Consider the following 22,985-nt stretch of genomic DNA (forward strand, 5'->3'; position numbering starts at 1 on the left):
ATAATTAGAATTTTTATACATTTACACATTTGTTATGTAGAGATTTGTGTATAAAGAGCCGTTTGTTATGTTAGATTTTTTCTGAGGATATAACCCTTTGTTGATATTTATACTATTACACTGAAACGACCAATTAACATGAAGGTCAAGATAGTTGAGTGGCATGGGTTCTCAACATGGCATTGGAATCTCGTGTCTGATAACAATGGGTCATCATCCGAATATATTGATGAACTATGTGGGATTTGTCGTGTAGCATTCGATGGTACATGTCCTAATTGTCGATATCCAGGAGATGAATGTCCCATTGTACTCGGAGCTGGATGTAGTCATAATTTCCATCTTCATTGTATTATTAAATGGTTGGAACAGAATACTTCTAAGGGTCTTTGTCCTATGTGTAGACAAGTATTCACATATAAGGAAACTAATGCAGTAGGATCAGAAGAAATGGTTAATTTACAGAATTTAATTATGGGTCATAAGTCACTTCGTGATAGTGGTAGAGATGCGGGACAAATGATTGAATCTATGTCTGAAGATGGAGATCTACAAATGACTACTTAGTAATAGTCATACTCGTACTCATACTCATACTCATACTCATATTAATCCGTAACTAGTCTTAGTCTGGCCTTCCCTAAGACCGACCAATACGCGACTGGATAAAATGCTAAAAAAATATGTAAGACAGTGCTTACGTATTGTCTGTTACATTAACACAATTGAATAATGTTGAGGATACCACATATTCCTGTAAGGTTAGTAAGTTCCAGAAGTATTGGTTACAGTATTAGAAGTAGAAGTTTTTCAACTTCTATACTTTTAAGCAATATCACTAAACCTCAATTCTCACTGGAAGATTTGGAAACTGCAAGAGTAACTAGATTAGCAGGTCTTAAATGGTTAACTAAATTACCTGAAAAATGGATACCTTATGCTGAATTAATGAGATTAGAAAAACCTGCTGGTTCACTTTTATTATTAATTCCTTCCTTATGGGGAATAACTATGGCAGCTTATTCAACTACTGCTTCATTAACTACAACCCTTTCAGCAATGGGATTATTTTCAGTAGGAGCTATAATTATGAGAGGAGCAGGTTGTACAATAAATGATATTTTAGATAGAAATTTAGATAATCAAGTTGCACGTACTATGGAAAGACCCATTACTAGTGGTAGAGTTAAAGTACCTCAAGCAGTAGGTTGGTTAGGAATTCAATGTTTTGCTGGTTTAGGAGTATTATTATCTTTACCAGCAGAATGTTTTTATTTAGGGGCTTTATCATTACCTTTTATTGCAACTTATCCATTATTTAAAAGATTTACTTATTACCCTCAAGCTTGGTTATCTATTTGTTATTCTTGGGGTTGTTTATTAGGTTTCCCAGCTGTAGGTGCCCCATTAAATCTTTTAGTGGCAGTACCATTATTCATTTCTAATTGGATATGGTGTGTAACTTATGATACTATATATGCTCATCAAGATAAATTATATGATATTCATGCGGGAATAAAATCAACAGCATTAGCTTGGGGAGAAAATACTAAACCAATCTTGAGAAAATTAACATATGCTCAAGCTGGTTGTTATTATTTTGCTGGAATAATGAATTCAATGGGTCCAGGATTTTATATAAGTGGAACTTATGCATTATGGAGATTATATAATATAATTAGAGATGTTGATCTTGATGATCAAAAGAGTTGTTGGAAAGCTTTTACTTCTAATATTACTACTGGATTCATATTCTGGTATGGTATGGTATTCGATTACTTATTAGTTCTTTTAGGTTTCCTTTAGATTAAGATTAAGATCAAAATAGATTTAATCCATTCTTGTAAATATATATTCATTATGGTGTTTCTTGAGTCAGAAACTGTCTATAAATTTGTTTCGTTAATTCCGAATCGGCTCTTATTAATGATTTTTGAAGAATATTTTGCTTATTTCCAATCTTTAATTGTATAATTACATTTTCAATATATTCCACTAAATGGATTAAAGGAACATCTCCGGGAAGTTTCTCCATAATCTCATTAGGAGTGAAATATGATGATCCGTAATTGGAAATGAAATGAGCCACAGCAAAATTGTTTAAGGTATCGGTTGTAGTCTGATCTAAATAGTAATTAAGTATAGTCTTCAAGTTATCCTTGACATTAATATTAATAGATTGTTGTTGTTTAGATACAAAATCTCTATAGTACGCCGCTTTGGATGATGGTAGTTGTCCATTAATTGCATAGGCTTCAGCAGATGAAAAATCATAGTGTTGAAGTAATATAGTTATGGGATCTTTCAAAGGGTTCAATACATTGAAATATGAAAATATCTCATCGTGTAACATTTCATCATCTAAAGAGAATTCATCAGTTATTTGAACTAATTCTAATAGCTTTAGATATAGACCAATAAAATCATCACATCCACTAGTACCTAATCGGATATATAAATAATCTGGCCAAGGTATCTTTGGCCATTTTGAATCATTTAATGAATTAACAATATGATAAGTTTGAACTAAGATTTCAAAATTATTCTTATTAGTTTCAGTAAAGATTGTTGGAGAAACTATTAATTTCTTAACTTCTATAAATAATTCATGAAGCAGATTAGAAGTACCACTTAAGGATGATTCTAAGAATTCAATTCTTAGTAAAGAAAAATCGAGTTCATCACCATATTTAGATGATATCTCTTGCATAATCTCATTATGTACACTTTTGAATTTAGATTTATTATTACTCTTCATATAACTAAGACCTTTATCTTTATTGATCTTTAACACTTCAAATAAATATGAAGAATAACTTGTTTCCGATGAAATTAATGGTAAATTATCTAATATATTTGATACCAATTCATTGTGGTCAGCTATATCATCCTTCAATTGTAAAAGTAAATCACATAATCTAATAGCCAATTCCTCTGAAGGAACAGTTTTCAATAGATATTGATATACAAAGATTAAAGACTTGAAGAGTTTCTTTTCTTGTAGAATTCGTATAATGGTTTCATTTTCATTATCCATGGTTTTCCAATTAAGTTTATCCTTACCATTAACAAATTCTATTACTTCATCATCTGAATTTATGAGTTTCCAATATGTACGACGAATTGCAGGACTATCATTAAGTAATGGATATACTCTTTTTAAATATAATAGAATAAATTCATCATTCTTCGACATAGTTAACTTAGATAAATTCTTTTCAATCCCAAAGGGTAGAGGGAAATCAAGATCATCATAATTGAATCCATAAAGATATACTATAAGATGAGCATCAACGACTAACTTCTTGTCAATGGTAAGATATAAGAATTTAGTGGCTTCTTGAATTTTGTTATCCTTTAAGTAGTATAACAATATCATATGAATTAAGAAAGACTTTATATGACCACTGTATTGATCTACTATAGATAAAGCTTCATCTAAGAATGATTGAGTATCAGTATCAGTATCAGTATCATTAGTCAAAGCATATTGCCATGCTTCATAAATTCTCAAGATTTCATTTTCAGGACAGAGCAACCATACTTTGGACTGGCTTAAGATTATTACACTACCACTATGATCTATAGTTTCTGTTAATAAACTCTTGGTATTATCCTTAAAGTATCTACTTCGTAGTATCTCCATTAAAGAACTATTTTCAATTGATATTTTAGAAGTTCTTTCTATTCGGAATTGGAATTGCATTTCGAATTCTTGAGTAGTTTCTTGTTCAAGACCTTGAATCTCAATATCTTGTTTAGTTTCTAAGGATACTAATGAACTTATCTTTAATTTATTATCGGGGAATATCCCAAATAAGTATGGCCATTCAATAGCCAATCCACCTATAGGATAATCTGACCAAGTAAGTGTTCCTCTTGTGACATCACCTAATGAATTTATAAACATGGCTAAGGATGTACTATCACCTGAATTTATAGTTAATAAATATTCTTGATTATTAGGACCCTTATCTTCAGCTCGGAATTGAATAATATTCGGTTGAATTTGAGTATCAATATCAGTACGATATTCAAATAAAGGGATTTTTCTAGTTAATCTTAAATCAAGTATATCATAGTTTTTATTATTAGCTACAAGTACCAAATTACTAAAATTTGTTGACATAGTAGAAGTAGTTGAAATACCTTTAACTGCATTGGCATAATTTATTTGTTTTAATAATTTGACTTGTTCTTGTTCTTCTTCATATTGAACAATTCTTACATTACTAGAAGTGAATAATAATAATTTATCACTACTTCTATTGTTTTCTGAACTATATTGTAATAACAGTATATCATTAATTTCTTTAAGTTTTCTTGTATTAGTGGGAGAAAGTTCCGGTAAATTATAAAATGTTGCAATTGTTCCACATAATATTAATATTTTATTTACCACAGGAATTATAACAAATTTATTTATAGAATCTTCATGAACTTGAATATTAGCTATAAGCATATATCCTGGTATATCTTCAAATCTATGATAATGTAATACTCTACCTGATGATGTTCCAACATATATATTTGATTCATAACATGTTATACATGTTATAATATCTTCTGAATCTTTATCAAGTATCAATTCTGCACTATACACGAGTTTCGTAGAATCATTATCATTATCTATTTCTATTTTCATTCTACAATGATATTTCTATGTAAAGTCTGTAGGGCACTGACTGAATTATTGGCCCTGAAATATTTAATCTATGTACATATGTATGGTGGGGTGCTATGTGCAGTCCCTTTCTAAAAATATATTACACCTAAACTTTGGGTGGGAATGCTATATTATCTCTATGTGCAATATATTCACTATCAGCATAGCCTAAGATAGATTCAATCTCACTACTCTGGAATCCCTTAATTAATTTAATTTCCGAAGAACTGTAATTAACACGACAATGACCTACTTCAACTGCTTCTGTTATGGATGATTGTTTGGTAGGAATTACTTGAATAGATACACATTCACTTTCATGAAATATACCATTAACATCTACTATACCTGCTGGAAGTAATCCTGCTCTATTCTTTCTAGTAAGTGCTCTATAACATCCTTCATCTATTATAATATTTCCTTTAGTTTTCAATCCATGTAATAACCAGAATTTTTTATCCGATCTTATTTGTGCATCTCTTGATAATCCAAGAAATCTAGTATGTAATGGAATGGTTTTCTTAGCAATATCGGCTGACATTAAATCTCTTTGTTGATCAACTGTAAGATGAAGTTCTTCTGAATTTTGAATATGAGATACTATATCTAAAATATAATATGGTTGACTCGATAAAGTTATAATTGTAGTAACTCCAGCATTAGTTGCAAGCTCAGCAGCAATCAATTTTGTTGTCATCCCACCTGTACCTACTTGAGAACCAGCTCCATGATCGTTAGTTTTCACTTCTAAATCATCTATTTTATCAACCACTAATATTGGACGTGCACTTGGATTGGTTCTTGGATTATCGGTATATAAACATTCTACATCAGTCATTAAGAATAAATAATCTGCATGAATCATTCCAGCAGTAATAGCTGAAAGAGTATCATTATCACCAAATTTAATTTCTGCAACAGATAATGTATCATTCTCATTAACAATAGGAATAACTCCCATATCAAGTAATTCCAGTAAAGTATTTCTGGCATTCTTATATTGAGTGAAATCCATAATATCATTTCTTGTAATTAAGATTTGGGCTATTCTTTCATTTAATTGTCGAAATAAATCATCAAATAATCCTATCAATCGACCTTGTCCAATAGATGCTAACGCTTGAATTGCTGCAAGTTTCGATGGTTTCTTTTCTAAATCCATTCTTTTCATTCCAAACGCAATAGCTCCTGATGATACAATGACTATTCTATGACCTTGTCTTCTTAATTTGGCAATGGTTTCCACAATAAGAGACATGTTGGCGATTCTTGGCTCTCGAGTAACCTCATCAACCAATGAAGAAGTACCCAACTTCACCACTATTGTATATGTTTTACGTCCCATGTGAGGTTATGTGATATTCACTACTTCGTAGTGGTAAGTTAGCAGATTTGATTAATTTTTCACTCTATTTATTTTTTTTATTTTTTATATTTTATTTTTTTTGAGTCATACTTCGCAGTCCGTAAATGATAGAGGGCACAACCTGTAAAGTGACTACCCATAAATTGAAGGATAGTCCTAGACTACTACACTTATTTCTTATGTATTTTATTATAAACACAGGTTTATAGGTAATATTAATAACAATATATAATTTTTATCTATATTCTCATAATTTTTGATTTTCGTAATTTTTATTATTTTTTGCAGCTATTTAATGATAATATCTAATACTGACTTTATCATCAGTGGTCAAGTCTTTAGCTATGACTTTAATTTCTTGACCCGGAAACAAATCAAATCCATTATCGTCTAAGAAAACATCTCTCTCAACTATAATCTCAACCCCCTTGACGGGCTTATTTGCAGATAATGTTATATAGCCATTAGATACAGCAAATTTAACCTCTCTATCGGGAAATTTAAGATATTTGATGGGTTGCGGCCAGTCTCCTGCACTTGCAATAACACTTCCATCTTTTTTAGATACAAATTTACTGTGAACTACAAGTGGGATTTTACTAGAAATAGGATGTTTCAGAACCACCTCAGTCGAAGAATTTCCTTTCAAGACGGTCTCTTTTGAAAATGATTCAACCTTTTTACCAGAAACAACTTCATAAATATCGACTACTAAGGTCACATATTCATCTTCAATTTTAGAACTTGAACCCCAAACATCCACAGAATAATCAACTGGATAATAATCATGTGGCTGTCCAGATTGTCCAACTGGTAGAGCTGCTTTTGGTGTATGTTTAACTTCATTTCTGTACATTCCAAGACTGATTGGTCTACTTTCTCTTTTAACCGAATAGTATGCTAATTTGGGTCTCTTATAGTAATCAATAATGGCCCAAGAGGTGACTGGCCAACAGTCATTGATTTGCCAAACAATAGCACCTCCTGTATATCTCTTTCCATCACCTCTCCATTCTCTTCTCCAACATCTATAAGCATACCCAAGACACTCTGATTGCATTAATTGAGTAGCATAGATCCAAGAATCAAAATCTAATCCTTGTACCTTAATGTTTTCAATCACATATAAAGCCAAACGCCGTTCAAAACCATCTGCTTTGTTATGATGATCAACAGTTTGACTCTGTGGATATAATTCATCAGGATCAGTTATGCAAGCTTCAAATGTTTTCCTATTGGGTAAAGCTTCCATTCCAAATTCAGATATAAATCTTCCTCCTAGTTTATACCAATCCTGATATTTTTCCTGATTTCCATGCCATACATTCCATTGATGGAGATCACCTATAGTTGGATCTGCAGTTCCCTTACCTCCCCAAGGAGATCCAGGATGATAAGGAATTTCAGGACTGAACTTTTGAACGATTCTAGGAAAGACCGTTTCATAAAGAGTTCTAGCTGGGAATGTAGTTGCTGTATAATCTCCCGAAGTGTCTTCCGGATTCCATTCCAAATTAAATTCTTCGGCAACTTGATAATCTTCATTATTTCCAGCATACAAGGCAATACTACAGTGATTTCTAAGTCTTTTTAACTGATAATTGATCTCTTCGGTAACATTGTCAATAAATTCAGGATAAGCAGGATATTGACCACAAGCAAACATAAAATCATGCCAAATCAAAATTCCCTTTTCATCACATAAATCATAGAATAAATCATTCTCATAATAACCACCACCCCATATACGGATCATATTCTGATGACCATCAACTGCCAATTGTAAGAGATCTTTGTAATCTTGATCAACCAATAATGTTTGTAAAGAGTGTGCAGGGATCCAATTAGAACCAGCAACATAAACAGGAACAGAATTTACCTTAAAATAGAAACTAGATCCTTCTTGTTCCTTGAAGTTTTCTTGGACTAACTCCACCTTTCTTAATCCTACCTTTTTGATAATAACCTGATTATTCAACGTGTACTTGAATTCATATAATGGCTGATCACCATGTGTGAAAGGGTACCATAGTTCGGGATTTTCAATAACGAACTTATTAGAGAATGATGTAGCATTCACTGTGCTAGAAAATGATTTAATTAATTCTCCAGATGGAGATAAAACTTGTAACAGAAGTTGCTCGGCATTTGTAAGTTTAATTTCTACTTGTGAATTGATTATGGCAGCTTTCTTTTCCAAGTCTACATCAGCTTGAACATACACATCAACAATCCTTGCTTCATAAGAAACCAATTTAACTGGTTTGTATGGTCCACAAGTTATTAATACAGGACCCCAATCCCAACCAAAATGATATTGAGCCTTTCTGACTTGAAGTCTACTCGTCTCACCATTAAAACATTTGAATTTTCCATGCTCTTGTTCTAATGCTCTCGCAGTAAAAAGGGCACTTTTGAAAAATATTCTAAGTTCATTATCACTATCAAATTTCAATGCAGATTTGACATCGACAGTATATTGACGAAACATATTATCAGTCCGTAAAATTTCTTTATCATTAAGATATACTGTTGCAAATGTATCCAAACCATCAAATATCAACTCATGATTGACCTTAGATTTGGCAGAATTAGAAACTGAAAATATCGCCTTATACTCCCAATCTTTCTCACCAACCCATTGAACATCTCGTTCATTTCGATCTAAAAATGGATCAGGAATTTCTTTATTATGCAAAAGATCAGCATGGATCTCCGTAGTAGAAGCACCAGGTCTCAGTAATTTCCAATCATTAGTTTTGTATTCTCTATAACTCCAATTCTTAAGGGTCAATTCTTCAAACCCTTCAGCCTGTTGCGTCATGATTTTCAAATTTAGTCAGTGTTTTCTAACCACTTCACTGGAGGGGAATATTAGACAAATTGCTTCATGGAATATGAATATTTATATATGGTTGCTAGGAAAGTCAAAACGGAATCGGATCTGAATTATTTTTGAAATGTGGGGGAGATTTTTTTGCTTGTCAGGGAGCATTACCTAATTCATAATATTTGTCCGGTTTCGTTAACTTTTGCACCTTCAGAAAATAAAGTTTCCATCGTGCACCCCAACTTGAGCTGCTAACAATCAACTCCTGTGCATCAGACACATTCACTATTTCATTCCCCTCTATGAAACAAATTTATTTCATTTTGGGAACTTCTTCTACTCTATTGTATTGCAGAATTTGAATATGTGAATATGTTTTGGGGAATGCATCTAAGTCATAGTTACTAACTTCTTGATTATATTGTAATGCTAGAAAGTCGCTTATGTAGTTTAATGTCTTTTGCAATCTATTATAAAACTATAACAGTGAAACATAGAAGTAATTCAATTTCTACAATTTTTCATCTTCTGCTGTATTTATTAACATATTAATTATGTACGGAGAATAGAAAACATTAACTTTTATCTACAATTTGGGACTGTAATGCTAAACTTCTAATATCTCTGAATACCCAAAATACAACAGCACCATCAACATCATCATCGTAATATGTAAACCCTTTTAGAATGGTTGTAGCACTACCATGAACTTCATCTTGCCAAACCAAATCATGAACGTTTTGAAATTTGATAAATAACGACAAAGGAACCTTGAATTGATCAAATTCCATTATATCATTTAAATCAATTAAACATTTAGCAGTTTTAACTACACAATCAGATAATAGTGTCCAAATTCCATCCAATTGTTTTGCTACATTAAAGGTACTTTGAGCTAATCCTGAAATGAAATGATATAACCCTGGAACCGGAGACATTGCAATCATTCTACCTATAGTATCTTTTCTCTTTAATGCATAAGTATAATAACAACATAATAATGTGTTATGAAGTAAATGAAGTATAAAAGCTTCAGTACTGCCTCCAAGCTTGTCTTTTACTATTAATAATTCACCAGGAAGTTTGGCGGGCCATAGAAGAATATCAAATTCAAGTTGTAAAAACCGTAATTTACGTTCTGTAAAGGACAATTTCTCATCATTGACTAACCACATCATAGTATAGATGTAATAACCAATAAACAAGAAATGATATACAAATAATGTCGGATTTAAGGTAGATAGATATGTTAATGTTTTAAATGGAACTAATGGGTCTGTTATAAGTAATTTTGATCCATTGAACATGGAATAATAAGCATCAGTGATCATGGCACCAAGTATCAAGTTAATTGACAATTGATCCTTTTCAGTAGATGACAGAATTTGATTAAATGAAAGTAAACTTTTATATATAATGGAATTTCCAATGGGAACTCTCAAGGGAACCAAAAAGAAACAAGCCAAAGAAACTTCATTCCATTCAAAATCAGGAGAAGCAATCGTTGAATTAATTAAATTTAAATGGAAACTGCTATCAATATACTGAAGTGAATTACTATCAAAATTGCATTTGGCAGCGATATAAATACAACTTTCACAAAATTTATCCAAGTCATATTTGAAGATTTCTTCATCTAAGAAGGGAGTGTAGTGTTCAATGTAGTTGTGATATAAAGTTTCTAAAGTCTCTGTAACATTCGAACCCAGCAGTAGGGAACTAGGAGAGGCTTCAGATAAGGCCTGGGGACTCACATCCAAGAAAGGAGAATGTAATATAAATGAATCTGATTTTGGTTTAGGCAGGACATCTTTGGGAAGTTTCTGATTGACAATAACATGATCAAATACACATTCTCTATCATGAAGTCGACAATTTTCACAAATATTGGTATTGGATTTAACGGCACATTTTATCTTTCGTTTTCGACAAAAGTTACAAGCCTTAAATAATTTGAATGTAGATCCATATGTTGTTGATCTCCTTCTTTTTGAATGTGTTCGACGATTTGTCTCAGCTTTGCTTAGAGAAGCACCTGATTCTAGTAATGGTACGGATACTGAAACTTCACGAGTTACATTCACGCTTGGTTCATTCTGAATTATATTATTGGGCGAGTCACTTGACAACATTAAGCATATCCTGCTCTTAAAAAGCTTACTTGTAAGATTATACTCTATTTACTATTATGATTGGGAGTTATTGTATTCCTCAAAGTATTGTGCGCTGCCCCGCATTTTCTCTGGCTAGACCCACGCCTTAGCTTAATGTTACACAAACTGTTAGAATATAGTTTAACAACTTAACAACATATGCTATTAGAGTACTCCAGTGTGAATATCGAGGATATTGAAATGGTAGGAAGATGTTAGTATTATCATTCCACAGTTGACTATTAACATAAACGAGATTAAAAGATTAGATCCTCCCTTTGGAATCTCCCTTTTGGAATAAGGAAATGATTAAATCCGATTCACCGAACTGTAATTAGGTATGCAAAAGTGGTGGATGGATTGTATTCGCAATCTAATTGAATTATACACAAATTGATAAACTTTGTTCCAGAAGGGGAATGCTATATTATATTTTGTACTTACTGATATTCTGTCTTTAAATATTTTTAGGCGATAAGAGAAGGTGTGTAAGAGATAGGAAAAGGCGAGGCCGATCTGTCCGCGCTTTAATCATACACATGTCCGAGCCTAAATATTAGGCCCAATTTGATTATATTGATTTTAGGTTTTGTAGCCACAATTCTCAATCCAGTTTCTCACTCAAAGCTTTATTTAGACCTATACCGGAGAACTTCCATAGTTTTGCGCTTATTCACTAATTTCGCATTTTCGAAGAGAATGACTGAAATGAAAGATTTATGCATACACATTTAATTGGCATATTGAGTCATCCTAAGGTTAAAGGCAAACAATAAAATACTTATTTCCAAGAACCACAGCATCTATCACTATCTTGCCCAATTATAATTAATCAATGTGTAAGGGACGCAATTGCTTACAGTCTAAATTATCTTTAAATTAGTAATTAGAGCAAAAGAAATTGCGGCTGAAAAATAAAAATGCGCAAATGTTTTTTCGCAATCATTAATTCTTATCCGAGCTGCCACACTTTGAACAACGGAGAAACCTAATAAGGAATCTCTGAAAGTACCTATTGTTTCAGCTTACCTCAATGACTCGTATGATTGTGATTCGACAGAAACAAATAATAACGTAGATCATGCTGCAATTACATTTGGGGCGTCCACAGTGCTTCAAAGTGAAAAGTGAAAAATGAAAAGTGAAAATTTTGACATTTATAAAGGAGTCATTATAAATACTCTATAAACTAACTAATTTTAAAATTATTATTATAGAAGTGGAAATAAGAGTAAGTAAAAAGAAAATAAATTCTAGGCAATGTCATTATTTAAGAAAATTGCCAAGGCTTATGTTGCTTCTGAAGCGCTTGTTCAAGATGATAGATATCACAGAGGAACAATTGAACATGACGAGGATGAAAAGCTGGGAAATGTCAATATAGAAGTTAATCCTGTCGGATCAGATGATTCTAGTGATTCTTACACTTATATTGATTTGTCTTTGAACTTAACTCCAGAAGAAATTCATTACAGGGAAACTTCGAAATGGTTTAAGTTGAGAAAGTTCTTGTGGGATGGTACAGGTAAACATCCTAAGGAACAAAAGTATTTATTAAAATTAGATTTCTTTTTCTTGTCTTCAGCTTGTTTAGGTTATTTTATTAAGAATTTAAATCAATCTAATGTTACTACTGCTTATGTTAATGGTATGCAAGAATACTATGGTATGTACAATAACCAATATAATTATGTTACTACTGCTTTCACTGTCGGTTATATCGTTGGTCAAATTCCTTCAAATTTAATTTTACATAGATTAAAAGCAAGATATTACTTAGGTACTTTAGAAATTATTTGGGCCATTTTAACTTTACTTATGATTACACCAGGCAGAGGAGAAATTAGAAGTGTTTATGTCTTACGTTTCTTTGTTGCTTTATTTGAGCTGGCATTTTTCCCTGGGTTTGAATACTTAGTTGGTTCCAATTATAGCACTGCAGAAATTTCTAAAAGATCTGCTTATATTGCTATTTCTGGGGTTGTTTCGGGTATTATATCTGGTCCCCTTCAACAGGCTATTCTTACAAGGTTCAAGCATTCAAGTATAGAACCTTTCAAATGGATGTTTATATTTGATGCAATAATCAGTTTCCCCATCGGTATATATACGTTTTTTGCTAATCCTAATACTCCTTCAACTACTGATGTATGGTATTTCACTCTCGAAGATAAATTGGTAGGGTTAGAAAGAAGAAAGAAAGCAAAAGCCCAATTAAATACCAGAGTTCCATACAGTTGGAAAATAGTCAAGGAATTCTTTAATACTTGGCATATTTATGTCTTCCCATTATTATTCCTTGCTTATAACAATACCTGTGCTGCTTTCGGTAATCCTACTTTCCAATTATGGTTAAAAGTTACATTGCAGAAATCATCATACGCTTATAATACTTGGCCATCAGTGGTTTATGCTGTTGGTGTAATTATAACACTTATCATATTCTACTTAAATGATTTCTTGGGGGGTAAGACTAACGTTTACATTGTAAGTCTGTATTTTATATTTGTGACATTTGGGTGTATATGTTTGGCAGTCTGGGATATTCCAATCGGTCTTCATTGGCTTTCTTATTTCCTTATTGGATTCCCAACAGCCTATGGTCAACCTGGTATTGTTTCTTGGATGAATAGATTACTATTACATAATGATATGAAAAGAAATTTTGTTGTTGTTTGTACAAATACACTTGCTTATGTTACTGGAGCTTGGGTTCCAATTCTTGTTTGGAACACTAATACAGCCCCCGAGTATTTTATTGGATTTACTTATACTGCCGTGTTGGCTGCGCTAGGATTAGTATTGACTTTCTTGACTCAATATTTGAGTCTTAGAGATGAAAGAAGAGCAAAGAGTGATAAGGAACTGGAGGCACAAAGTTTAGAAGGATCTGAAATTGCTGGCAATGAAAAGGAATCATTTTAAATCTAGTTAGTTTTTTATACTTCGTTTCTTATTAAATATATTGATTTATTGAGCTTACAAATCTAGTAATGACAAGAACAAAAATTTGATCATTTATAATAGTAAATACTATATAGAATAATCTAACCGAGGACTGAATTAACATTCTTAGGATCAAGATCTATCCAATCAGTAAATTGTTGAGGCAATGATTCGGCATTGAGCTCTGGATAATTTTCATTTATGGCCTTTACTACGGCAGCAAAAAGAATCTTATATGCTTTAGCAGTGAAGTGAATACCATCTCTGATATATTCGTGTACACTTATATAATCTTCATCAGGTGTATCACTATGAGAAGCATGTAATTTATCTAAGGGAAATTTAGAATCTTTAAGGAATTCTTCAAACACATTCACATAAGCCACATTATTTCTTTTAGCAACTTCCACAGCGGCTGCAGCATATAATTGTTGTCTTAAGTTATCAGTATTATCAACAGTTACCTTACGATTATATAATTTGTATAATTCTCTGGCTAACTTTGCATCATGGAAACCAGGAGTTATAACAATTGGTTTAATATTTGACTTTAAACTTAATTTGATCATATAATCCAAATTCTCTTTATATCTATCAAGTGGAACAGCTTGAACTTCAGCGAGTTTATCATCTGATTGTGAGACATCATTTGTTCCAAAGAAAATTGTAATTAATTTAACATTATTCTTGGATTCATTCAATTCTGCTTCTAAAATCTTTGGAAGAATTACTTTGGCATGATCACTACTATAACCATTATAACCTCTATTAATAATATCTACTTTTCTAGCATATAAGTTTTGCAATGCTGGATGTAAACCAAATCCAACTTCTTGGTCATTACTCATTTGAGTAACTGAATCTCCAAATAAAATAAATTTATTTAATCTTGCAGACATTGTTTTTTTACTGTAACTTTACTTTTCTATTCTTATACTGTACCCCTCATGCAAATTGAAATAAATAATCCGTATTTTGGTCTCAATTTATAACTCCAGAATATTTTATGGTCTAATAATAACATAATATCTCCGTATTATTGCGGGAATTGCAGAGATGTTCCGAAAAACATCCCCCACATTTCGCACTATAAAATAGGTGAAAAATTTCACTAAAGTTTATTAACCTTTAATCGCTAACGAAAAATGGTGAATCACCAATCAGTGAATCACCAATCAGTGAATCACCGAACGGTGAGTCACCAAACGGTGAGTCACCAAACGGTGAAGCACCAATGGTGGAAAGAATCTATAGTATATCAAATATGGCCTGCTTCATATAAGGATTCTAACGGAGATGGAGTAGGAGATATACGGGGTATTGTTGATACATTAGATTATTTAAAAGAATTAGGTATTGATGTCATTTGGATAAGTCCTATGTATGATTCACCTCAAGATGATATGGGATATGATATTAGTGACTATGAAAAGATCTATGAAAAATATGGGACTTTGAATGATATGGAAGATCTCATAAATGAGTCTCATAAGAGAGGGTTAAAGATTATATTAGATTTGGTTATAAATCATACATCTAATCAACATGAATGGTTTAAAGAATCTAGATCATCAAAGACTAATCCAAAAAGAGATTGGTATATTTGGAAACCTCCAAGATATGATGAAAATGGTAATCGTCAACCTCCTAATAATTGGGGTTCTTATTTCTCGGGTTCTGCTTGGACATATGATCAATTAACTGATGAATATTATTTACATTTATTTGCTGAATCTCAACCTGATTTAAATTGGGAAAACAAATTGGCAAGAGAAGCTATATATAAATCAGCCATTTTATTTTGGCTTCAAAAGGGAATTGATGGATTTAGAATTGATACAGCTGGTATGTATTCAAAAGTTCAATCCTTTAAGGATGTACCGATTATTTTCCCTGATAAAGACTTTCAGCCATGTAAACTTTATCATCAACATGGACCTAGGATTCATGAATTTCATAAGGAAATATATGAAAGATTTATAGAACCATTTAATGCTATAACTGTGGGAGAAGTTGGACATTCTACAAGAGAAGAATCTTTAAAATATGTTAGTGAAGAAGCTAAAGAAATGAATATGATGTTTTTATTTGATGTTGTTGAAGTAGGAGTTGATTCACGAGATAGGTTTCGTTATAAAGGGTATGATTTGATTGATTTTAAAAGAGCCTTTCATACTCAAAGTTCCTTTTCAGAAGGTACTGATGCTTGGTCTACAATATTTATTGAGAATCATGATCAACCCAGATCAATTTCTCGATTTGGTAATGATTCACCTGAATTCAGAGTTCAATCAGGTAAAGCTTTAGCAACTTTACAAGTGGCATTAACTGGGACTGAATTTATTTATCAAGGTCAAGAGATTGGAATGATTAATCTTCCTCGAAGTTGGGATATAAAAGAGTATCAGGATATTAATACTGTCAATTATTTCCGGGAGAATGGATCTAAAACGGGAGACAATGAAAAGTTAATGGATGTTATTAATTTAATGGCTAGAGATAATGCCAGATCTCCAATTCAATGGAATTCTTCAAGTCAAGGAGGGTTCACTAGTGGTACACCTTGGACTCGAGTTCATGATAACTATGAACAAATCAATGTCGAATCACAACTCCATGACCCAACATCAATGCTTAGTTTCTGGAAACAAGCTATCCGGTTAAGAAAACAGTATAAAGAACTATTTGTTTATGGAAGATTAGAAATCTTAGACTGGGAAAATGAGAACATTTTTACATTTCTTAAAATTGACGAAAGAGGAAACAAAGCTTATGTGGTTATAAACTTCACTGCTAAATCAGTAAACTTTGTTAATTTACTTCCAGACAAGACACTAACTTTAATTCTTAGTAATCAAAGCAAAGAATTAAGTGAGACACAATTAATGCCTTATGAGTCAAGAATATATTTGGTACAATGAATTCATTTATTCATTTATATATATATATATATATAGTAAGCATAAAGTAACTAAATATATGAATCGCGAGATCCAGTATAACCATCATTCAATGATTCAATTTTATCATTAAACCAAAACCCAATCATAACTACCGCATACATAATGATTAAGATAAATCCTTTGAAATAATTAGATCTACCTTCAGCATAAATGTATGTAAACAAATATATAGAAATTAAAGTTGCAATGATATCCCATCTTGGAAATACTAGGGAAAACATTTGTTCAACATTAATAAATCCCATAGAAATAGAATAAAATACCAAAGAAGGTATTTGAATTAATACTACTTGTAATGCATATGCACTACCAATCTCCATAGATAATGCCACATTACCACCAACTGCAAATGAAATAGCATTTAAAAATTCAGTAGTATTTGGAACTAATGCAAAAACTGTTAATCCTAAAAATTTTGGATCAATTGGATAATCAGCCAATACTGCATCTACAGTATCCACTAAAATTTCAGCAATAATTGCATATAATAATGTAGCACCTAATAAGATTATAGCTGATTTTGTGGTTGACCAATTTGGCGCATCATGACCTCCACCTTCATGTTCATTTTCTTCAACCACTTTTATAGGAGTATCATCCACCAGTTTTCTATGAATTAATGGTGAAGCAAGTGATTTTAAAGCTGAAGGTGGTAAACTACTAAGACGTTGAGGAACTTTACTTGAACCAGCAGGAATTTGTTGTGGAGTTGCAAAACTTGATACACTTGGAGATCTATAGGACAGTTCATCCTTTTTAAGATTTGTTGGTTCATGAGTTGCCCAAATTAATGAAGCATGAGTCTTTAATGTAAAATACAATCCACAAATATAAGTAGCAAATAAAGAACCAGCTACAATTAAAGAAAATGGTTGAATTATTTTATAATATAATACATCTAATTCAAGTGAAGGTTGAACAAATCGACATTTTGTACAATCATCTTCAAAAAGATTAAATTCACATTTTTTACATCTAATTTGATAAGGACCATAAATTTGATAAAATAATGAAGGAGCAAACATTACTACCATAGCAAATAAAAACATTGTTGATGATACTCCAGCTGATTTTGGATTATATTTTTGAGTTTTCCGAACTAATGCACCACCACACATTGATAAACCCGGTAATAATAATACTCCCCCTAAAATTGAACCAATCATTGATCCTTCAACTAATTTACCTTTACCTTGATTTAATGCAACACAATATAAAAAGATTTCAACAATTGTTGAAAAAAAGGCATTTATAACTGCACCAACTCCCATAGATGATTGAGCAGAAATAGATGCTACAGCTTGACCAATAAAATAAGCTAATGGAATAATTGAAAAAAGACATGCACAAAATATAAATGTTGAATCAGTAAACCATGAATCCCATTCTAATTGTTCTTTAAATACATAAAAATCAAATATAACAAATATAACTGCTGCTAATAAATTTATAAAGAAAATATTAGTACCATCAATTGTATACTTATAATAATGAGATCCACAACATCTATAAGTACATAAAATAATCATTTGATTCTTTTTCTTTTTTTGATGTCTTTTATAATATTCCTTTTCAATTTCAAAATCTAACGCTAATGGATGACGTCTTAAATGATAACATATAGTATTAGTAATATTAGCCATTGGAATTGTAAAAACTATAAGCCAACAAAAAAATCCAATTATATATAAGATTGGTTGTAATACAACATGAAAGAAAAGATAAAATGCTAAACGTCCAGAAGACCAGCTTCCTCTACCAAAAAGACGCATCTTAATATCTTGGTCTTGATCTTGGTCTTGATCTTGTTCAAGATCTTGTTCATCATTATCTACTATAGATTCATTATGAGTTTGACTATTTTGATCTTCTCCACCTAATGAAGAATATGCATCTCCAAGTGGTCTACCCTTATGATCTTTTAATAAAGGTCTTGATTCTGCACTTTGAGTATTTCTTCTAGGTGGAGCAAAGAATAATCGACCTTCTTCTTGTAATCTCCATCTTTGAAATTCTTTTAAAGTTCTTCCATATTGTTCATCTTCATTTAAATAATTTTCATCTTTATTTAAAAGTACAAATTTACCAAATGGGTATAACCAATATTTACCCAATTTAAATAATAATCGAACATAAGGTCTCAGAGCTCGATGAATTCCAAATCCTGATGATATAAATACTATACAACCTCCAGAAATGCAAAGAATAAATAATGGTATACCAATAAATAAAGACCAAAGTAAATTTGTTAGGGTAACTCCCCAAAAGATTCTTTTAGGTTTTGTAGGATCAAAATCATGAATATCTTCTTCAGCTCTGGCAGCCACCGATCTTTGCTTTTTATATAAAGAAGGTTTCCAAATTTTAATACCAAAAGGATGAGTTTTATTAATAGCAGCTTGTCTATCCTTTAAATTTAATGATTCTATTGTATTTGATGAAGATGATGTACGAATAGATTCATTATCTTCATGAAAACTTACTTCTAAATCTTCTTCTGATTCAATAGTATTATCAGCAATATTATCATTATCTCTAAAATTATCCAAAAGTTTCATATTTTCTTCAGCATCTATTAAATCTTTTGTTATATGAGATTCAATTTGTTTAACTTTATTTAAATCATCTGATGATCGAATTATTAATTTAGATCTTCTTTGATGTAATGCCTTTAATGCATCATTATAACCTTCCAAATAATCTCTATCATTAGTTACTTCAATTTCTTCATCTTTATTATCATCAACATCTTCATTAACATCATCATCAACTGAATAAATAAAATTTTGATGACTACCACTAATAGTAGAATTCCTCTTTAAATGGGGTCGAGATTTCTTTCGTTGTTTAATTCCACCTCCACTAATTGGTAAACCATTACCTCCAGGAAATCCAATCCCCAGTCCATTACCCAGAGCTGGTCCCAGAATAATTCCACTAGTTTTAATTTTAGGGATATGAGTTACACTAGAAGTTCGAGAAAAATCATTAGGATTTTCAGGATAAATTGGTAAAATCCGAGGAGATTGTTTAATATTTGAATCTACTGGCCCATTCACCGAGTCAGACATATCAATTGAATAATTTAAACTATTTAATTGCCGAATTAACTAGAGATATTTATTTTATTTTATTATTTGTTATCGAATATTTTCGGTTTTCGCTTTTCGGTATAAGCCATCGGCTTTTTCCCCCCTCTATGATGTCAACTAATTTTTGTACCTCAAATGTCACAGTGTTACATTATGAAACACCGGCTAAAGTATATTTTATGTTTACTTTTTTGACGTTAATGTTTATATATTTAGTATATGAATTTATATATATGTATGTGTTTATGTAAGTTTGATATACATATATATATATATAGGTATATATATTTAATCTCCTAATCTGTGACCTTTACCTTGGAAAGCATGTTCTGCTCCAAACCATGATGTATAGGTTGGAGCTGGAGGCGAATCTTCTAACAGATTAATTCGTCTCGTAGCATTAGAATTATGTCCATTAACTCCTGTACTAGTTGCACCTCCTCCACCACCAACAGGAATTCCTCTAGAATTATTATTATTATTAGGACGAGTTCCAATCTCTAAAAATGCTGTAGTACGCTTGGAATTATTGGTAGGATAATTTAATAAATTATATAACCAAATTGGAGCCTTTAAATAACCTTTATCAAAGATAGAATCTTCAATAAAATCAGCTGAACTACCTTCAGTATTAAGTAAATGAATAGTTCCAACTCTTCTACCAGGATTATTTGAATTAGAATTAAATCCATATGCACCAGGAAATAAATTATAAATTGGTAAAGTATCTGATTGAATACATTGATAAATATAACCTCCAAATATTCCAATTGAAGTATCTAAAAATGAAGGATAACCACTAACTATTAATTTAAAAAATAAATTAAATAATGGTAAATAATATGCTTTAATTGGAATTAAACCTAAGAAATTAATTACTGAATTTTTCAGAGATCTTGACCAAATATATGTCACACAACTTAACATCATTTGATGATGAATTGGAAAATGATTAGGATCAATAAATGCATTATAAAATAAAGTAGTTAATACTATACATGTACCAGCCAATAAAGTAAACCAAAGACAATCCGGGAAATTTCTTCTAAATTTACCTTGATGACTTTCTAAATGATTAGCAAATGTATAAAAGAAATAAATATCAAGAATTGCTTGGAATGGTTGATCAACAAACAATCCATAAGGTAATAAAAAGGCAGTAAAAAACCTATAACTTTGAAATAATAACCAAATAATCGAAGTAACTATTTGATAATAATTACCTTTATGAACTATAAAATTAACTTGATATAATTTATCTAATAATAATGGTAAATAACATATTAAATCTTGAGGTTGAATAATTTTTAATGAATTGGCAAAACATACTATAACAGTAGTAATTGTAAAGAACCTGGTAACAGGAGGAATATTCTTGATACTCTCAGCCAACGTCAGAGATTGGTTAGGCATTGGTCTGGATGTTTAGTTAATTATGTATATGATTGGGAAGTGCATACGTAATATGAAAAATCTCACATAATCCCCAAATTTTGTACGCACACTCCATCACCAAAGCCAAGAGAGAAAAAGTACTTACTATTAAACCAAAAATAACTGGTTTTCAACGAGTTATCTGTAAGACTAATCACATTTGTAGATCAATATGAAGTTAGTTCGATTTTTAATGAATTTACCTAGTTCTACTAGTCTGCCTGTAACAGTAGAACTTAAAAATGGGAACTCTATAAGTGGTCAATTATTATCATGTACGCCTCTGATGAATTTATCATTAAAGAATATTAAATTAATTCAACCTTATCAAGATCCTCAATTATTAGAATATATGAATATAAGAGGAAATCAAATCAGACAAATAATATTACCAGATGAAATTAATATTGAGGCAATTCTAGCTAAAAGTGTCGTTAAAATTAAAGGTCAAGGTGCTGGTCCTGGTGCAAGAGATCCTCAAACATCAAGAGGTGGAGGTCCAGCTGGTAGAGGTGGTAGACCATCAAGGGGTGGTCCAAGGGGTGGATCAAGAGGAGGAAGACCCAGACCATTTTAAATGTTTATGGATGGAGATACTGGTCCCTGGTCTCTTTGTATTATAGAAATTGTCTTTTGATTAGCATGTTATAACAAACTTTTAGAATTATTAAAGAATGTTTAATCTACAGATATGTATAAATATATAATATTATAATGATTATATCATTAAACTAATACACAAGAATATGGTGAATCTATTTACAGAGTAGGTAAAAATGCAGAATGATGAATCATGATTAATTTAATTAATTCAAAACCAGTTCTTTTTACGAGCTTCTCTCTTTTCAATTTGTTTCTTATAAGATGGTCTGGCTTTAACAATGATTTCATCCATATTGGCAAGAGCTTCCTTTCTGGCTTCCAATTTCTGTGGTAATTCTCTTTCCCATTTATGTTTCTTTTGTTGTAATACACCTCTCATCCAGTTCTTATTATTATATTTCTCTTCATAGAATTTCTTTGGTAATGGTGGTAATAAATCTTGAATACCAAACTTTCTGGCCATTTTATATAAATCAGATGATCTTCTTAATGAGATTTTAGCTCCATGCCATCTACCACTTTCAGGATTTTTATTAGGTAAGAATGGATTTAGTTTTGGATCAGTTGTTATGGTTGATTTATTACTATATTCCACAAAAGGTCTTGGAGGAAATTTTATAAAGAAGTTGTGGAGCTTTTGGGGAAGCTTGGCGAATGCTTCCTTTGATGTTAAAGACATTATGTTGTTATATTATTATTGTAGGGATAGTTGGTCCTCTTAGTTCTATAGTACACTTACTTCATATTGAAGTTTTTTATTGACGCAAACTTCTGAAAAATTTTTGGTGAAGGTCTATGTGCAGGCCGAGAGTTTCTTAACTATGTATAATTAATATTAAGTATATATAATGATAAATGAGTTGCGGAATTCATCTTTCAGATGATCATTACAATAGGAAGATCATAGAAGCAAAGGTTACATTGTGTGGGTT

General features: G+C 31.4%; 13 protein-coding genes across 13 annotated transcripts; 5 read left to right on the plus strand and 8 right to left on the minus strand. All coding sequences in view use genetic code 12, as the record gives it.

Annotated features, from left to right (window-relative positions):
• The first annotated feature begins 38 nt into the window (after positions 1-38).
• Positions 39-650, plus strand: RJT21DRAFT_48619 (anaphase promoting complex subunit 11). Its single transcript, XM_064884770.1, has one exon. The coding sequence runs from the start codon at positions 139-141 to the stop codon at positions 565-567; it is 429 nt and encodes a 142-aa protein (XP_064736547.1). The 5' UTR covers positions 39-138; the 3' UTR covers positions 568-650.
• On the plus strand, positions 650-1,832 carry RJT21DRAFT_48627 (4-hydroxybenzoate octaprenyltransferase). Its single transcript, XM_064884772.1, has one exon. It carries the CDS (start codon positions 733-735, stop codon positions 1,804-1,806), a length of 1,074 nt encoding a protein of 357 aa, XP_064736548.1. The 5' UTR covers positions 650-732; the 3' UTR covers positions 1,807-1,832.
• RJT21DRAFT_48626 (CORVET complex subunit) lies at positions 1,833-5,086 on the minus strand. Its single transcript, XM_064884771.1, has one exon. The coding sequence runs from the start codon at positions 4,643-4,645 to the stop codon at positions 1,859-1,861; it is 2,787 nt and encodes a 928-aa protein (XP_064736549.1). The 5' UTR covers positions 4,646-5,086; the 3' UTR covers positions 1,833-1,858.
• Positions 4,659-6,054, minus strand: PRO1 (glutamate 5-kinase). The gene has a single exon (XM_064882278.1). The coding sequence runs from the start codon at positions 6,009-6,011 to the stop codon at positions 4,773-4,775; it is 1,239 nt and encodes a 412-aa protein (XP_064736550.1). The 5' UTR covers positions 6,012-6,054; the 3' UTR covers positions 4,659-4,772.
• Positions 6,055-6,210: 156 nt separating this feature from the next.
• RJT21DRAFT_122056 (glycoside hydrolase family 2 protein) lies at positions 6,211-9,101 on the minus strand. The gene has a single exon (XM_064882279.1). The coding sequence runs from the start codon at positions 8,854-8,856 to the stop codon at positions 6,325-6,327; it is 2,532 nt and encodes an 843-aa protein (XP_064736551.1). The 5' UTR covers positions 8,857-9,101; the 3' UTR covers positions 6,211-6,324.
• A 278-nt stretch (positions 9,102-9,379) lies between these two features.
• RJT21DRAFT_122057 (Zn(II)2Cys6 transcription factor domain-containing protein) lies at positions 9,380-11,143 on the minus strand. The gene has a single exon (XM_064882280.1). The coding sequence runs from the start codon at positions 10,992-10,994 to the stop codon at positions 9,438-9,440; it is 1,557 nt and encodes a 518-aa protein (XP_064736552.1). The 5' UTR covers positions 10,995-11,143; the 3' UTR covers positions 9,380-9,437.
• A 1,132-nt stretch (positions 11,144-12,275) lies between these two features.
• On the plus strand, positions 12,276-14,001 carry RJT21DRAFT_133316 (uncharacterized protein; the record flags this gene model as incomplete). The annotated part of the gene is made up of 2 exons (XM_064883186.1): positions 12,276-12,429; positions 12,475-14,001. 2 exons carry the CDS (start codon positions 12,276-12,278, stop codon positions 13,938-13,940), a joined length of 1,620 nt encoding a protein of 539 aa, XP_064736553.1. The 3' UTR covers positions 13,941-14,001.
• Positions 14,002-14,983, minus strand: IAH1 (isoamyl acetate-hydrolyzing esterase). Its single transcript, XM_064884775.1, has one exon. The coding sequence runs from the start codon at positions 14,858-14,860 to the stop codon at positions 14,063-14,065; it is 798 nt and encodes a 265-aa protein (XP_064736554.1). The 5' UTR covers positions 14,861-14,983; the 3' UTR covers positions 14,002-14,062.
• MAL2 (oligo-1,6-glucosidase IMA1) lies at positions 14,984-16,907 on the plus strand. The gene has a single exon (XM_064884774.1). It carries the CDS (start codon positions 15,107-15,109, stop codon positions 16,880-16,882), a length of 1,776 nt encoding a protein of 591 aa, XP_064736555.1. The 5' UTR covers positions 14,984-15,106; the 3' UTR covers positions 16,883-16,907.
• RJT21DRAFT_48637 (uncharacterized protein) lies at positions 16,908-20,182 on the minus strand. Its single transcript, XM_064884773.1, has one exon. The coding sequence runs from the start codon at positions 19,993-19,995 to the stop codon at positions 16,933-16,935; it is 3,063 nt and encodes a 1,020-aa protein (XP_064736556.1). The 5' UTR covers positions 19,996-20,182; the 3' UTR covers positions 16,908-16,932.
• Positions 20,183-20,186: 4 nt separating this feature from the next.
• Positions 20,187-21,459, minus strand: RJT21DRAFT_122059 (uncharacterized protein). Its single transcript, XM_064882281.1, has one exon. The coding sequence runs from the start codon at positions 21,427-21,429 to the stop codon at positions 20,305-20,307; it is 1,125 nt and encodes a 374-aa protein (XP_064736557.1). The 5' UTR covers positions 21,430-21,459; the 3' UTR covers positions 20,187-20,304.
• On the plus strand, positions 21,450-22,195 carry RJT21DRAFT_122060 (mRNA splicing protein). The gene has a single exon (XM_064882282.1). It carries the CDS (start codon positions 21,623-21,625, stop codon positions 22,025-22,027), a length of 405 nt encoding a protein of 134 aa, XP_064736558.1. The 5' UTR covers positions 21,450-21,622; the 3' UTR covers positions 22,028-22,195.
• On the minus strand, positions 22,196-22,781 carry RJT21DRAFT_122061 (mitochondrial 54S ribosomal protein mL59). Its single transcript, XM_064882283.1, has one exon. It carries the CDS (start codon positions 22,730-22,732, stop codon positions 22,262-22,264), a length of 471 nt encoding a protein of 156 aa, XP_064736559.1. The 5' UTR covers positions 22,733-22,781; the 3' UTR covers positions 22,196-22,261.
• Between the last annotated feature and the right edge of the window lie 204 nt (positions 22,782-22,985).

Source organism: Scheffersomyces amazonensis (assembly GCF_036850825.1).
Source record: "Scheffersomyces amazonensis strain UFMG-HMD-26.3 chromosome Unknown RJT21scaffold_6, whole genome shotgun sequence".
Classification (NCBI taxonomy): Eukaryota; Fungi; Ascomycota; class Pichiomycetes; order Serinales; family Debaryomycetaceae; genus Scheffersomyces; species Scheffersomyces amazonensis.